The sequence below is a fragment of the Cibotium barometz genome, chromosome 17 (genome assembly GCF_041138505.1).
Source record: "Cibotium barometz isolate CiBa-2024 chromosome 17, ASM4113850v1, whole genome shotgun sequence".
Lineage (NCBI taxonomy): Eukaryota > Viridiplantae > Streptophyta > Polypodiopsida > Cyatheales > Cibotiaceae > Cibotium > Cibotium barometz.
This window is the reverse complement of record NC_141062.1, coordinates 48,097,169-48,110,858: the sequence shown is the minus strand read 5'-3', so window position 1 is coordinate 48,110,858 and position 13,690 is coordinate 48,097,169. Positions and strand designations below refer to the sequence as shown.

At 47.1% G+C, this 13,690-nt stretch overlaps 1 protein-coding gene across 1 annotated transcript in view; it reads right to left on the bottom strand.

Annotated features, from left to right (window-relative positions):
- The window catches only part of LOC147630108 (DNA gyrase subunit A, chloroplastic/mitochondrial-like), a 128,237-nt gene that overhangs the window by 16,135 nt on the left and 98,412 nt on the right, over positions 1–13,690 (bottom strand). The window contains exons 18-24 of the mRNA XM_086811027.1: positions 13,575–13,656; positions 13,284–13,448; positions 13,078–13,185; positions 12,595–12,704; positions 11,399–11,519; positions 11,245–11,302; positions 11,003–11,105 (exon numbers count right to left, since the gene is read on the bottom strand). Coding sequence (XP_086667153.1) covers positions 11,003–11,105; positions 11,245–11,302; positions 11,399–11,519; positions 12,595–12,704; positions 13,078–13,185; positions 13,284–13,448; positions 13,575–13,656 — 747 coding nt within the window. The remainder of the gene's footprint in view (positions 1–11,002; positions 11,106–11,244; positions 11,303–11,398; positions 11,520–12,594; positions 12,705–13,077; positions 13,186–13,283; positions 13,449–13,574; positions 13,657–13,690) is intronic.

Below are 13,690 nucleotides of genomic sequence, written 5' to 3'. Positions count from 1 at the left end.
GGTAGCTCGATGGCGGTGGAGCATGTCCTGGATCTGGAGCTTGGAGCTAATGAGGTGATCGTGGCCGACAGGGGGTCGAGGGCATCGGGCACGCTGGAGTGCAGAGGCATGGTCTGAGGTAACTCCTCTCGGGCGAGGTAGATCCAGTGCAGCTCGTGGAGGGTCCACAAGATCCACTGTCGGTTTCCTCCACCTCCTGGGTCCAGAGGAAACTGGTGATGGTTGGCTGCTGAGGGAGGGGGCGGGGTGGCTGGGGCCTATGTCTCAAGAAGGTGTCCCTGTGTCTGCGGAGCTCAAGCAGGAAGAGGCCCAGGCAACACTCGTCCTGGAAGTCAATGATCCTAGAGAGTGGACCGAATCCCTCACGCAATAGATAGTGAAACCTCCCGCGGATCTCATAGTATACTGGGCAGCGGCATATGTAATGCTCCTCCGTCTTAACCTCTGTGTGGCATAGTCGGCAGATTCTCTCCTCTCTGGGTGTCCGTACTAATGGGTGTCCGTACGAATGGATGGAAGCCGATGGAGAGGCCACTAGTGATGATGATCTCGCACGTGACGGGGAGCAAGCCTTCAGTGCCACATGAGATTGTGCGAGTGGAGATGGGGGCTGCCCCCTATCATGATAGGGGCACTTTTCTAGACAGTGTCATATTTGCACAGATTATGGGAGCTCGCACTAGATAGATACCCCTGGCTTGCCCTAGAGTCCTCGAGATAGCTCGCACTTGATGGAGACGCATTATTGGTATGCACATGTGAGCCTTGGTTTGGTATGCATGGCATGCAGATGGGGGCACTCCCACCACTTCAGTACAGCATAGAGGCCCCTTCCCTTGCTCTTCGCTGCACACAAATGAACAGGGTGATCAAGAAGGACATTGTGAGATTGGATACTCAAAGGACCCGGCATCCACTCCTCCAACCCCTAGAGACGAAGATGGCTTTCTACAGAGACCATCTTCTTCACATGATCGAGGACGGCTTCATCATACGCCTGCACTACATGGATACGCATCTCTCATTCGAGGTGCGGTGTGTGATTGGACAGATCCACACGTCATCCCACCAGTTGAGAGTGTAGACAGCCAGATATGGGCTGAGAGTAGTTGCACCGGAGGACAAGACATGCTAGCTTTGCCATACAGAGGCTAAGACAAAGGCTCATTATATATGCAGATGCGCAGTATACTATGAGATCAGGGGGAGGTTCCAAGAGGGATTTGGACCACTCTCTAGGATCATGGATTTTCCAGACCAGAGATGCCTGGGGCTCATTCTTATCGAGCTCCGTAGACAAAGGGAATTCTTGCTGCTGCGGCCCAGAATAGCTGCACCCGCCTGAGGACCAACGCAGAGAGCTCTAAATGACTACTTCTAGACTAGAGCCCCAAGAGCAGATCCACCCACTCCCCCCGACCTCCAGGCTGCTGCAGGAGCCCAGCTGAGAGGAGTGACATTGGACAAAGCCACCGAGCTAGACGCCCCCAAGATAGTGGCCGCCACCCACACTCGGGTCACTCCAAGGGGATCAAAGTCATCACTTCCCACCACCGCCCTCTCAGCCTCACTACATTGGGTACCATGTTGCAGCGCCCTAGAGGTTCTTTGTTTTTTTGTTCACGGATATTTTCTTTTAGTTTTACTTTTAGTACCGTGATCATGTATTCCATGGACATGATGTAACATTTTGGTCTCATAGGTCATTTTGGCCTTTTGAAGACAATAATACAACTTTCTTTCTTTCTTTCTCTCAATACATAGGGACAACTACTCTACAATTGGTATCAAAGCCCAGGGAACCTACAAACTTTTTCTTTTATGGCACCCATCTACATTGACTGCTTGGATAGGGAAAAACCCCTAGATTCTAGTTTTGCACAAAGTTTATATTTGGGGAAAGTTTTTAATTGGGTTCTCCTCTCTCTCTCTCTCTCTCTCTCTCTCTCTCTCTCAACACTTGTTTGTAGCATGATGAGATTACATGGACACTATTGTACCACTTTTGGATTCATAGACCCACTCGGTCTTCTCTTAAGACGTTTAATATAACTCTCTCTCTCTCTCTCTCTCTCTCTCTCTCTCTCTCTCCCCGCTGCTCTTCGCCTGCGCCCCCCTCTTTCTCTCTCTTCGCTGCTCTTCGCTGTTCCGCCTGCGCCCACCCCTCCCGCAACCTGCCTGCGCCCCCCTCTTTCTCTCTCTCCGCTGTTCCGCCTCCCTTTCCCCCTCTGTCTCTCTCCTCGCCAGCTGCTATCTCTCTCTCTCTCTCTCTCTCCGCTGTTCCGCCTCCCTTTCCCATCCTTCGCTGCCTGTTCTTCGCTCTTTCTCTCTCTTCGCTGCTCTTCGCCTGCGCCCCCCTCTTTCTCTCTCTTCGCTGTTCCACCTGCGCCCACCCCTCCCGCTACCTGCCTGCGCCCCCCTCTCTCCTTCTCCACCCACCCTTAGTCAGGCCCCCAAGGCAGCAACATAACTCTCTCTCTCTGCTGAATCTCCTCTCTTTCCCTTTCCCCTGCATAACTTGACCCCCCCCCTCCCTGTTGCTGCTGTTTCGTGCTGCTGTCATGGATTAATTTTCAGTCCATTGGCTGTGGGAAGTTCTGCAAAAAGTCATGGCCAAGACCGGGTTTAAAGAGGAGCTTGTGAAGGTAGAGGACAAGCTCGGCACAATTATCAAAGAAAACAAGAAGATGGTCGACTCTTCCGTTACCGCAATCATAAACCGCCTCTCCAAACTCGAGAAGGGATTTGACAAAATCCAGGAGCTCGAAGAGAGATCTTCCAAGCAAGAGGCTGAGATTTCAGCCTTCAAGGAGGAACTTGTGGAGGCCAAACTGCATGCTAAAAGTCAAGCGGCTGAAATCTCAGCCCTCAAAAAGGAGTTGGAAGCCACTTCAAAAAGCAAGCTTGAGGATGGAGAATTTCAGCCCTCCTTAATTGAAGAGCTGAATACCATCAAGGAACAAATGAGGATCATTCGAGAGGAGGAGGAGCAACATAAAGAGAAGACATCTTCATGGGTGGAGGTGATCACAAAGACACAAAAGAAGATGGACGAAGCCGAGAAATGGATCGAGGTCGCCAAGAAAGGGAAAGGTAAAGAATCGCCACCCATCCCCACTCCCACCATCATCAAAATGACCCTTGAAGAGGAGCAAAGGAGGAAGACCCGGGCCTTACATGTACGAGTGTCCGGTCTAAAAGACCGTGATGATGCGGAAGGGGAAACCAAGGAGCTCTTCTCTATGATGGGCATTGAAGCCAAGCACACAAAGGCATGGAGAGTGGGAAAGAAGAGGGAAGGTAGTGGCGAATCTTCTTCTAAGGAGAGAGCACTTATCATTCGTTTCCCCTCCATGGAAGCCAAGAAGGACTTCTTGAAGAGACGTCCTACACTCAAGCAAACGGGAATATTTCTTGGAGATGACCTCACACTCTCGCAACTTGCCCACATGAAAGAAGTTATGCCCGAGATAAGGGCAGCCCGAGAGAAAGGGAAAGTGGCCTTCTATAGAGATGGTAGAGTGGTGATTATGGAGAGGCGCTCTTCATGACGGCGCGAGACCTATGGGACTACACTCAAAGTTGCTACTTGGAATTGTAATGGATCTCTACGCCTTGATGTAGGGGCTTTTGAGGATAGTTTCACTGGGAGGGACATCATCTTCTACTGTGAGACGCATCAGGCTCCTGGACAGTCCATGCCACATGTTAGTGGATACCGATGGGAGACAGCTTGTAGACAGGAGACTCGTTCAGAGCATAGAGGACGGGGCTCAGGAGGAGTGGCAATATTGTTTAGAGAGGAGGTACAGCCACTGATACATATAGTCCGCAGAGATGAGCAGGCTATGTAAATGCGGGTTAGACTGAGGGCAGAGACCGGCCGATATCTCTACATTGCTATATGCTATTTTGCTCCTAGTACATCAGTGTATGCATCACCTAGCGGGCAGTCTCCCTTTTCTATTTTGGATGATGACATTTGGGAGTTCTCCAGGGATGGTGACATCATTCTCTTGGGAGACTTCAATGCCAGGACCGCCCATAACCAAACAGTATTTTATGATACCTCAGAGGAGATGTTGAGGGAGCTTGATGTTAGGGATATGGGCCTATCTAGACTCTCACAGGATGAGGAACATACAGTGTATGGGCGGTATTTGATAGACATGGGGACTGCACATGGATTGGCCATCTTGAATGGCCTACAGAGATTCCCAACATCGGGCCGTTTCACTAGCTTTCCACATCGGCATGGTGCTAGTACAGTGGACTATGTTATGGCTCAACCTAGTCTCATTCCCTCTTTTCAGGATTTTATGGTAGGCACTAGGCCGGTTGGAATAGCAGTGGATCATGCTATCTTGTCCTTCACTCTCACATTTCAGTTCAGCACCGCTCCATTGGGACAGGTCTCCACACACACTCGTTATACCTTTACAAGGGAGACTGACACCGTATACACGGATGAGATATACAGACGCCTATGTGCCGAGGAGCCGGGACGGCCATTAGATGAGCTCACTCAGATATTGATAGAGACGCTTCATGCTACAGCATCAGAGGCATATCCCCATAGTCAGCCTACACGGAGACGATCTGGGAACATGCCCCAGAACAGTTGGTATGATGAGGAGTGCAGAGAGATGAGGATCAGATTGCAGAGAGAGGTGCTCATGGGTGTTACCACTCACAGACAGTCACGGATTACCTTCCGGCACCTAGTGCGACGGAAGAAGAGGGCTTATCTTGCTCAGTTAGAGAGGGATTTGTACCAGTTGTTTATGAGTCAGGACTCAGGCGAGGCATGGAGACTATTCCATGAGCATTCACCATCACCAGCCATTACCTCCACAGAGATTTGGGGTGAGTATGCAGCATCCCTGTACACAGCACCAGGACAGCCGCCCCTGCCAGACCCATCGGAGCCATGCCCAGAGACGTGTGCTTTCTTTACTGCTGAGATGGTAAGGAAAGCTATTGACAGGATGAGGACTGGGAGAGCATATGATCATGATGGTTTGGTAGCAGAGCACTTTATTCATGCCAGAGATATGCTTGCAGAGCTTATTGCTATGATGTTTAACCAAGCCATGTGTGAGGGTTTTCCTGAGACTTGGAATATGTCCACGATTGTGTCTATCTTCAAGTCAGGGGATCCCATGCTTCCTCGGAATTATCGTACCATCATGATTGGTCACACATTGGCTAGATTATATGCATCTATTCTTGAGCAGGAGTTGAGTAGATGGGCAGAGCGAGAGGGCATACGTGCATCAGGGCAGGCAGGGTTCAGGAGAGGTTTCTCCACTCTTGACCATATCTTGACACTCAGAGCTATTATTGAGGAGGGCAGATTATATGGTAGGAGGATTTATTGTTGCTTTGTGGATTTCCGCAAAGCTTTTGACACAGTACCGAGAGCCAGACTGATGTGCGGACTACAGGAGATGGGAGTGCCCACAGAGCTGATTTGGGGAATCATGGCTTTATACAGGACAGTTGTGGGGCAGGTACGTACTACCCAAGGTATATCTGAGATGGTTCACTCCACTATTGGGGTGAAACAGGGCCGCCCCCTTTCCCCCACCTTATTTGGGATGTATGTGGATGAGGTTTCGGACTATGTAGAGCGGGAGGGTGACAGAGGAGCACAGCTAGCAGGGACATGGATTCCGCTGTTATTGTATGCTGATGATATTGTGCTAATCTCAGATTCTCCAGAGGGGATGCAGCGTCATTTGGATGCATTGCACATGTTTGCAGAGGACAGTGGATTGTTTGTTAACCTTGGTAAAACCAAGGTGATGGTGTTTAACACCACAGCACAGTGGGTTAGGAGGTCAATGCCCACCTTTACATATGGTCAGGAGACAATGGAGTATACAGATGCATATACTTACCTTGGTGTGGTTTTTAGTGGCCCACTATTTTCCTTGAGGAGAGCAGCGGAGACCAGATTGACCAGAGCTTATGCAGCATTAGGGAGACTAGAGAGGATGTGTTCGCAGGTTCAGTTTCAAGAACCTCGAACAAAGCTGTGGCTCTTTGACACTTTGGTCACTTCAGCCATGCTGTATGGAGTGGAGATATGGGGACCCTCAGTGGATCACCACAGCCGAGCTGGTAGCACTGATGGATGGAGACGTATGGAGAGGTCCTTGGTTTCTATGATTTCCCGGATGATTAGGGCCAAGGCCTCCGTACCACATGATATTATCCGTGCAGAGATGGCTGCCCCCCCATTGGTAGTAGAGGCACTCACTCGATCAGTCTCCTTTATACATAGCACTTGGGCTCTCCCTAGAGACAGATATGCTCGCTTAGCCCTAGAGTCTTCACGACAGTTGGCATCACAGGGAGACGGATCATGTTGGTATGCACAGATGACAGCTTGGTTCCAACTGCATGGCTTTAGTATGGACAGGCTACCTCCATTTCAGTACTCCCTGGATGCACCCTCCCTCTCTCTCACACGGGCAGAGATTACCAGACTTATCAGGCAAGACTTGACTCAGCTGGACACTAGGAGGACATGGATACAGCCGACACACGAGCTTGGTACGAAGATGGCTTTCTATAGAGATCATCTTCTCTAGCTCACGGAGGATGGGTTTGTGATTAGACCCAGCTACATGGATACTCATCTTTCTCATGGGGTACGGTGTGCTATTGGTCAGATGCGCACATCCTCACACCAGCTAGAGATTGAGACTGGCAGATTCAGAGGAGTACCAGCTGAGGCCAGGATTTGTCAGCTGTGCCAGATGGAGCCAGAGACAGAGTTACATTACATATGTCACTGTCCAGTATATTATGAGATACGAGGCCGTTTTCACTGCCTGTTCAGAGAGGGCTTTGGACCACTTTCTAGAGTCATGAGATACCAGGATCAGAGATGCCTCGGATTGTACTTGCTGGAGCTGCGTAGACATAGAGAGGGTCTCCTGAGAGGGAGGGGATCAGAGAGAGAGAGACACCTACAGAGGCAGATTACAGACTTCTTTCGACCAGAGATTGAGCAGTCGGGTCAGCAAGCATTGCAGCTAGCCCCAGAGTACAGCCGCACCAGAGGTAGTACACTGATTGATCGGGCTATAGAGCTGGGGCGGTCCAGGCACCCCAAGGTGAGAGGCCCATCTCGACACCGGCGGAGACTACAACAGAGGATCAGGACCATACTAGCACGGCATGGGAGACGTCCAGTCAGAGTACTCACCATGGAGGACATTGAGGATATCCGCCATCGACCGATGAGAGACATCTTTGGATAGTGATGTGTATGATGCTTACCTTTGTTGCTGGAGTTTTCCTCCTAGATGTTATCCATTAGGAGTTCCTGGTACCGTACTTTTCCTCATAGTTGTTTCAGTTTCAGTTAGTTGTTTAGTTGTTTTTAGCTTTCCTTACACAGACATTGTATCAGATCCACCAATTGTTGTAACCTTTTTGGTCTCATAGGTCATTTTGGCCTTTTGAAGACGTTAATATATCATTTCATTTCATTTCATTTCTCTCTCTCAACACTTGCACGTAGGGACAAGGACTCTACAATTGGTATCAAAGCCTAAGGAACCTACAAACTTTTTTTTTATGGCACCCATGTGCATTGATTGCTTGGATAGGGTAGAGCCCCTAGATTCCACTTCCATACAAATTCAGGTTTGGGAAAAGTTTTCAATTGGGTTCTCTCATTGATCACTCCTTCCTAGTTATTCGTCACTTGGATGCAGGGGAGATAACAGCTATATTCTCCAACACGATGACCAACTTCACCTCCCACATGACAACAAAGAGCTTCCCTACACGAGGAGTTGGATGCACATTTCTAAGCACTAAGCACTAGACCGTATGTACTGAGACAACTGCTCCTCATTTGGAGTCTACACTGGGGCAACTTTGAGGGGGTTGTAATGGGGGAAATACCACATCAGCAAGGGAGATGCAAAATAAGCAGGAGGAGAAAGACGAAGAGGACTACTAGATTATCGAGTTCTTTCCCCATGCATGGGGAAGAACGAACTCAACTCTTAAAGCTTCCGAAGCCTCCCAGGTTCAACAGGAAGATGGACGGTGAAGTTGTCACCAATTCGACCCATGAGATGGTTACAACTTACTACACTTACTGCAACAGGTTGTTCGGAGTTCATTTGGTACATACGACATTGACCGGTGTTGTTCTCTTGGGGTTCTCTTGTGGTGGAAGGACTACTTGAGAAACATGTTGTGATTTGTTGGAAAGGTGGTGCTTCTAAAGAAGGTTGTTCCCATGGACTATCATCGTGAGTTGATGCAGCGATGGAGGCGCTTTGCCAGAAGCAAGATGAGCGAGTAACTGACTACCAAGCATGCTCCCACACATCATCCAATGGTTGGAGCATGTTGAGCATTTTGTGGATAGTTTGAAACCCTCTTTTCAAGTAAATGTTCATGCACACAAACCCCATCATCTCTCGGGCGTGGTTCGTCTTGCTACGACCATTGAGACGCGCGAGAGTTCCAAGTCTAGAACCCAATAGAAAGTCCAATAGCACAAGCAAGGAGATGGAACTGTGAAAGCCATGGCAAATACAGTGCTTTTATAGCATTAGAGGCTCATCTGTATGACATTATTGCTTTAAAGAAACAGGTATATTAACCTCTTTAAGAGTGGATTCACACACACGCACACACACAAACACAAAACAATGTTCACACCTTAAGAGTTTGTTCACACATGCTTGCGCACTAGCTCTAATTCCCAACAAACCCCCCTTCAGAGTGAAGGTGGAGATGCTTGAGATAACATTCATTAGCCATGGCGATTTGGGCTCTAAACACCAACACGTGATACAAAAGATCACAGTGTGCCAACACCTCAAACCCTCCTATCAGGCTTGATATAAGAGCTTGACCACAAAACACAACTTTGCCTACATGAGTTCCTCAAAGCAATCCCCCCTGCACCTAAGTAGGGATACGTTGTAAACAAGGAGAAGGCTTACAAGAAACAACGCACAAGATTATTTATCAAATTTCGGGGGATATCCCGAGTAGCCCATGACTCATACACCCTAAATGCCAAGATCATGCTGAATACAATATATCACTGTGAGGGCCTAGTCATTATCTTCCTTAGCAAGAGAAAGATTATTTATCACTGTGAGGGCCATATCTGGTGTCATGGATGTCTCTCTTGAGGGCTAGGAGATGCTGAAGAACTGTGCCTAGATTGCTCAGATGTTCTTGCAGAGTTTGAGCTTCTTTCATTTTCATGTTTTTTTTTTCACTTGAGAGATATACTGATCTTGTTACCGAACAAAGCCCGTAACCCCATTGTGAGCCCCAATCCCAGACATATCAGGCACAAGCTACGTAGGTCAGTCTCCCAGCCTCAGATGTCAGGGTTAGTCCCTTAACCCACTTGGAGAACAAGCATTTAGGTCATCTGAGGTTAGGGCAGATGAAGTCAGTCCTTTAAGTGCATACATAAAGCATATAAGAGCATGTAAAAGCATAGGTACATGGACTACCCCATTGGCCAGCCCATGGGGTAGACAATGCTTGGGTATATGGCTCAGCCCATTCGCCAACCCATGGGGCACCTCCTAGCTCTTGTCAGCAGCTTTAGGGACTGTAAACACACATTTATAGCATGTTAGACCAGTTGGCCATCATCAGGAGGTGCCACGTCACCCAATCGCCACCCATGTGAATTCTGCAGCATTCAATGCTAACTTTACAGCAGTTGTGGCCATTTAATACTAGTTGCATTCACCAACCAGCAACCTGTAGACACTAAAAGCAGCCCCACATTCCATAATTCATCTCATAAATCATTTTAAAAAAAGTATAAACAGTGCAAAATATGTATGCCTAAAAACCTTGGCCTTTTGCATGCATAAATCTCAGCCAAGCACTTCGTACTTCAGTCCATAGGCAGCCCCAAAGTTTGCATCAGCATTCAGCCTTCAGTAGTGCATCTCCCTCAGCATATCTGGTTGTGCATAAGGCTATCCGCAATGGCTTCAAAGTTGCTTTCAACCAGCTTGATGGTTAGGCAGATGTCTGGTCTACAACGTCCTTGCGTTTCGCACTATCCGCCGTCAGTCATACTCACTAAGTTCTCTGCATTGTAACATTTCTCCAAAGTAATAAAGCAAATACTTTTGCTTGCGGGAGGGGCCCTTCAGTGGATATATTGGGACCCAATCTGCTATCAGATTGCTTCATGCTCACTAACTTAAAGGTATAAAGAAGGACTTGCCGTGCGTTATATGATCAAACCAGTTGCATGTTACATCATCTGTATGACGTCATTGCTTATGTCAAACAGCTATAATATCTAGATAAGTATTTAACCCCTCTAAGAGTGGGTTCACACACACACAAACACAAAACAATGTTCACCTCTAAAGAGGGTGTTCACACATGCCTACACACTAGCTCCAATTCCCAACAAAGGAGTCCAAGGAGGCGGCTTCTTTAGACCTAGGAGATGATTATGGAGAAGGCACGTATGCAAGTGTCTCGGCTCTTTTCAATTCTCAAATAAGTTGCACACGAAGGATGTAGAATTGCATCAAGACATGGGCGCCGGACATAAGCACGAAAGGACGAAGTTTCCAGCCAGGTATCTAAGGGAGAGCCCTCACAGCTACCGATTGCATGGATTGAAGAATCTTTGTCTTCAAAGACGATTGCCTTAGATTTGGGGCTACTGCGACCTGATACACTAAGAAAATGCTTATGGGGAAGATTGCCAGGTGGGGGAGGTGACACATTAGGTGTCAGACCACAGCCCCCCCCCTCCCCCCCTCGCCATCCCGGCCCTCTCTTCCAAAAAGGAAGTAAATGTAAAAGAGCCTAGCGGCATCACAACTAGCTGCAATGAGAAACTACTTTTGTTGATAGCATTCATAGCTTGGATCATAGAGATCTGAGTCAGATTCTAGACATAATGCAGCTCCCAGACATTACAAAGGAAAATGTACATCACCCAAAAGGTTAAAGAAACACTCACTTCCCCATTCTTCGAATGCGTACAGGGATTTGACTTAGTTTCATTCTATTCAGTATGCCACCATGACTGCCCAGCACAACTTCCTTCTCAATTTCACCATTGTCTGCAAGTACATGCAAAGCCAGCCCATTAAGACTCAAAAACACCACAGAGGTGGACATATGTGAGAAACATAAACAACTACGTCAGCAACTGCAGACAATGCTTTTGTTCCCATACACCTAACCGACAAACCCTGATACCTGAGACTGCGTTGCCAACAATGAAGACTGATGCCAGTTTATCATCCTCCCGGATGAACTGTTACACTCCACCAATGCAATATAACCTACTTAGTAAGTGATACATGCTTTTCAAATTATCATTCATAAGAGAAAGACGATCAAAGCATCATACTTTGCAGCCAACAAGGCCAGTTCTACTTAAACGACTTGCAGGAAACTCTTTCAGCGGCACCCGCATTCCAAATCCATTTTGTGTCACAAATAGAAGCCAAGGTGCACTTGTATCGAGTTTCCTGTATTCAGAAGAATGTCTTAGTTAAGAGTATTTACAGTGACAAAAAAAAAACACAAAACAGAGAAGTTGGTCAAGAATTTTCCCAAACGTAGACAATGGCAGGTCATGCAGATAATTTCTGCTCTTTTATTGTGTGTTCATGTTTGTTTGACGCAACATGCATGTCCTCACAAGAACATAAGAGAAGCGTCAAGTGGTCCACTAACCTCTAGCAAGGTCACAACTTGATATCCTATGTACTTGGTTGATTTCTCTCATCATGCATCTGTGGCCTTGAAGCTACTAAACCTGGAATTAAGAAAGTGGCTTCACAGATCATGCCTCAATCTGTAACGTTAGCTCGTCAATTGATCCTCACTGCAGCTCCAAGTACACTCCATGAAACTTCTTAGAGCTCAGGCAATAAGAGCCAAAAAGGAGCACCCAAGTGCATGCCTTTTAGTGGACTTCTCAGGGCTCAGTCAATAAGAGCCAAAAAGGAACACCCAATTGCATGCCTTCTAGTGGACTTCTTGATGAGTTAAGGCAATCCCCTAAGTAGCATTAGTGTTCCATAGCGGCAAATCCCTCTCTTAAATAAACTTGCTTACTGTGGTGGTTCAATCTCCGCATGTGTGGATCAAGTACCTAAGAAAAGCATCCTGACCATGAACCTGTTGCAATACCGAGTGCATTGAAGCTTGAAACATGCCTTGTTGACCCTGCTAATCTTATTGCATCTTATTTTTTCAAGCCTTCGATGGTTGAGGTGGGGACACATGGAAAACTCATGCAAGGAGTCAGCCAGTATGTTTTGAGGATAGGAGATCAAACACGTACCTTTCACCACACCATTTGGACTAACACGTGCAGCAAGGCTATTAGGTGAATACACTAGCTGTACATAAAAGTGCCTGCATATTACTAGCTATTTGATGGTGACATGACAAAAATGGTCATCCATGACATCGACATGGGCAGCAAGGCTATTAGGTGAATACACTATCTGTACATAAAAGTGCCTGCATATTACTAGCTATTTGATGGTGGCATAACATGCAGCATCTCTCAATTAGTGAAAACTGTTGACTTACTCCAGCTGTCTAAGCACTGAGGCAGGCACAATATCCATGGTAGCCAAACTGTCCCCATTCTTCAATCTCATTGATCTCACCCCTCGAGATGTCCTACCTGTTGCACGAAACTGAAAAAACAAAGCTCTAAGTAAACAACATGTACCGTAAATGACTTGAAATTTAACTCCAATTCATTACATTTCAGCTCAAGATGACACTATTCAGTCCTAGAAGCAAAGAGCGTTCTACATGATGAAACAGGTCATATGAGCATGGTGCCCATGGATTGATTTTTACTTTGTCCGTAACAGTATCTCTAGAAGCCCTGTGGATGCTGATCAGGGCATATACATGGTCACCATGCTATGTCAATAACCTCACCCTTAGGGGTGAAGCACAAGAACACTCACCTTTATATACAATGGCAATGAGGTCCCTTTCATGCTTTAGCAATTGAAAATCTACACAATCTCAACTAAACAAGAGTTTCTTCTCACATACCACGGTATCATCACATATCACTCTCAGGACCGAGCCATTTCGAGATCCCATAACAATACTATCTCCCTCAGCAGCTAGCTTCACCCATTTTAATTCATCTCCTGGTACCTGATGCATCAGCGAACAGTGTCTTAAAACCAATGCATGGTTGGATAAAGATAAATTCCACATTGCCATCAATTAAAAGGTTAAGTCAGACAGCAAACCAGCTGAATGGCCACAATTCCTGTAGATCTTATAGCTGAAAATGAAGCCAAGGGCGTCCGCTTGATGAAGCCACGTGCAGTCAGCATGACCAGATATTCGGACTCCTTAAAACTAGACACTGATTTGACAGATGTTATTCTATCACCCGGAGGAATCGGCAAGATCTGCAGTCCAAAAAAATGTGTTCAGGTTCGCAGGCAAGCATGCTTTCAATGTTTTCCTTCATAGAATAGATCCAACTGGAGACTTCCACCCCAGCCACAAGATGTCCTAAAAGGCAGAGACCATACCTGCACAAGTGGGCTTCCAATCGCAGTTCGAGAACATTCCGGAATCTGGAACGCTCGGGTAGAATACACAGTGCCTTTCTCACTGCAAGCCTCTTAAGAACATAGGGAGAGCGATA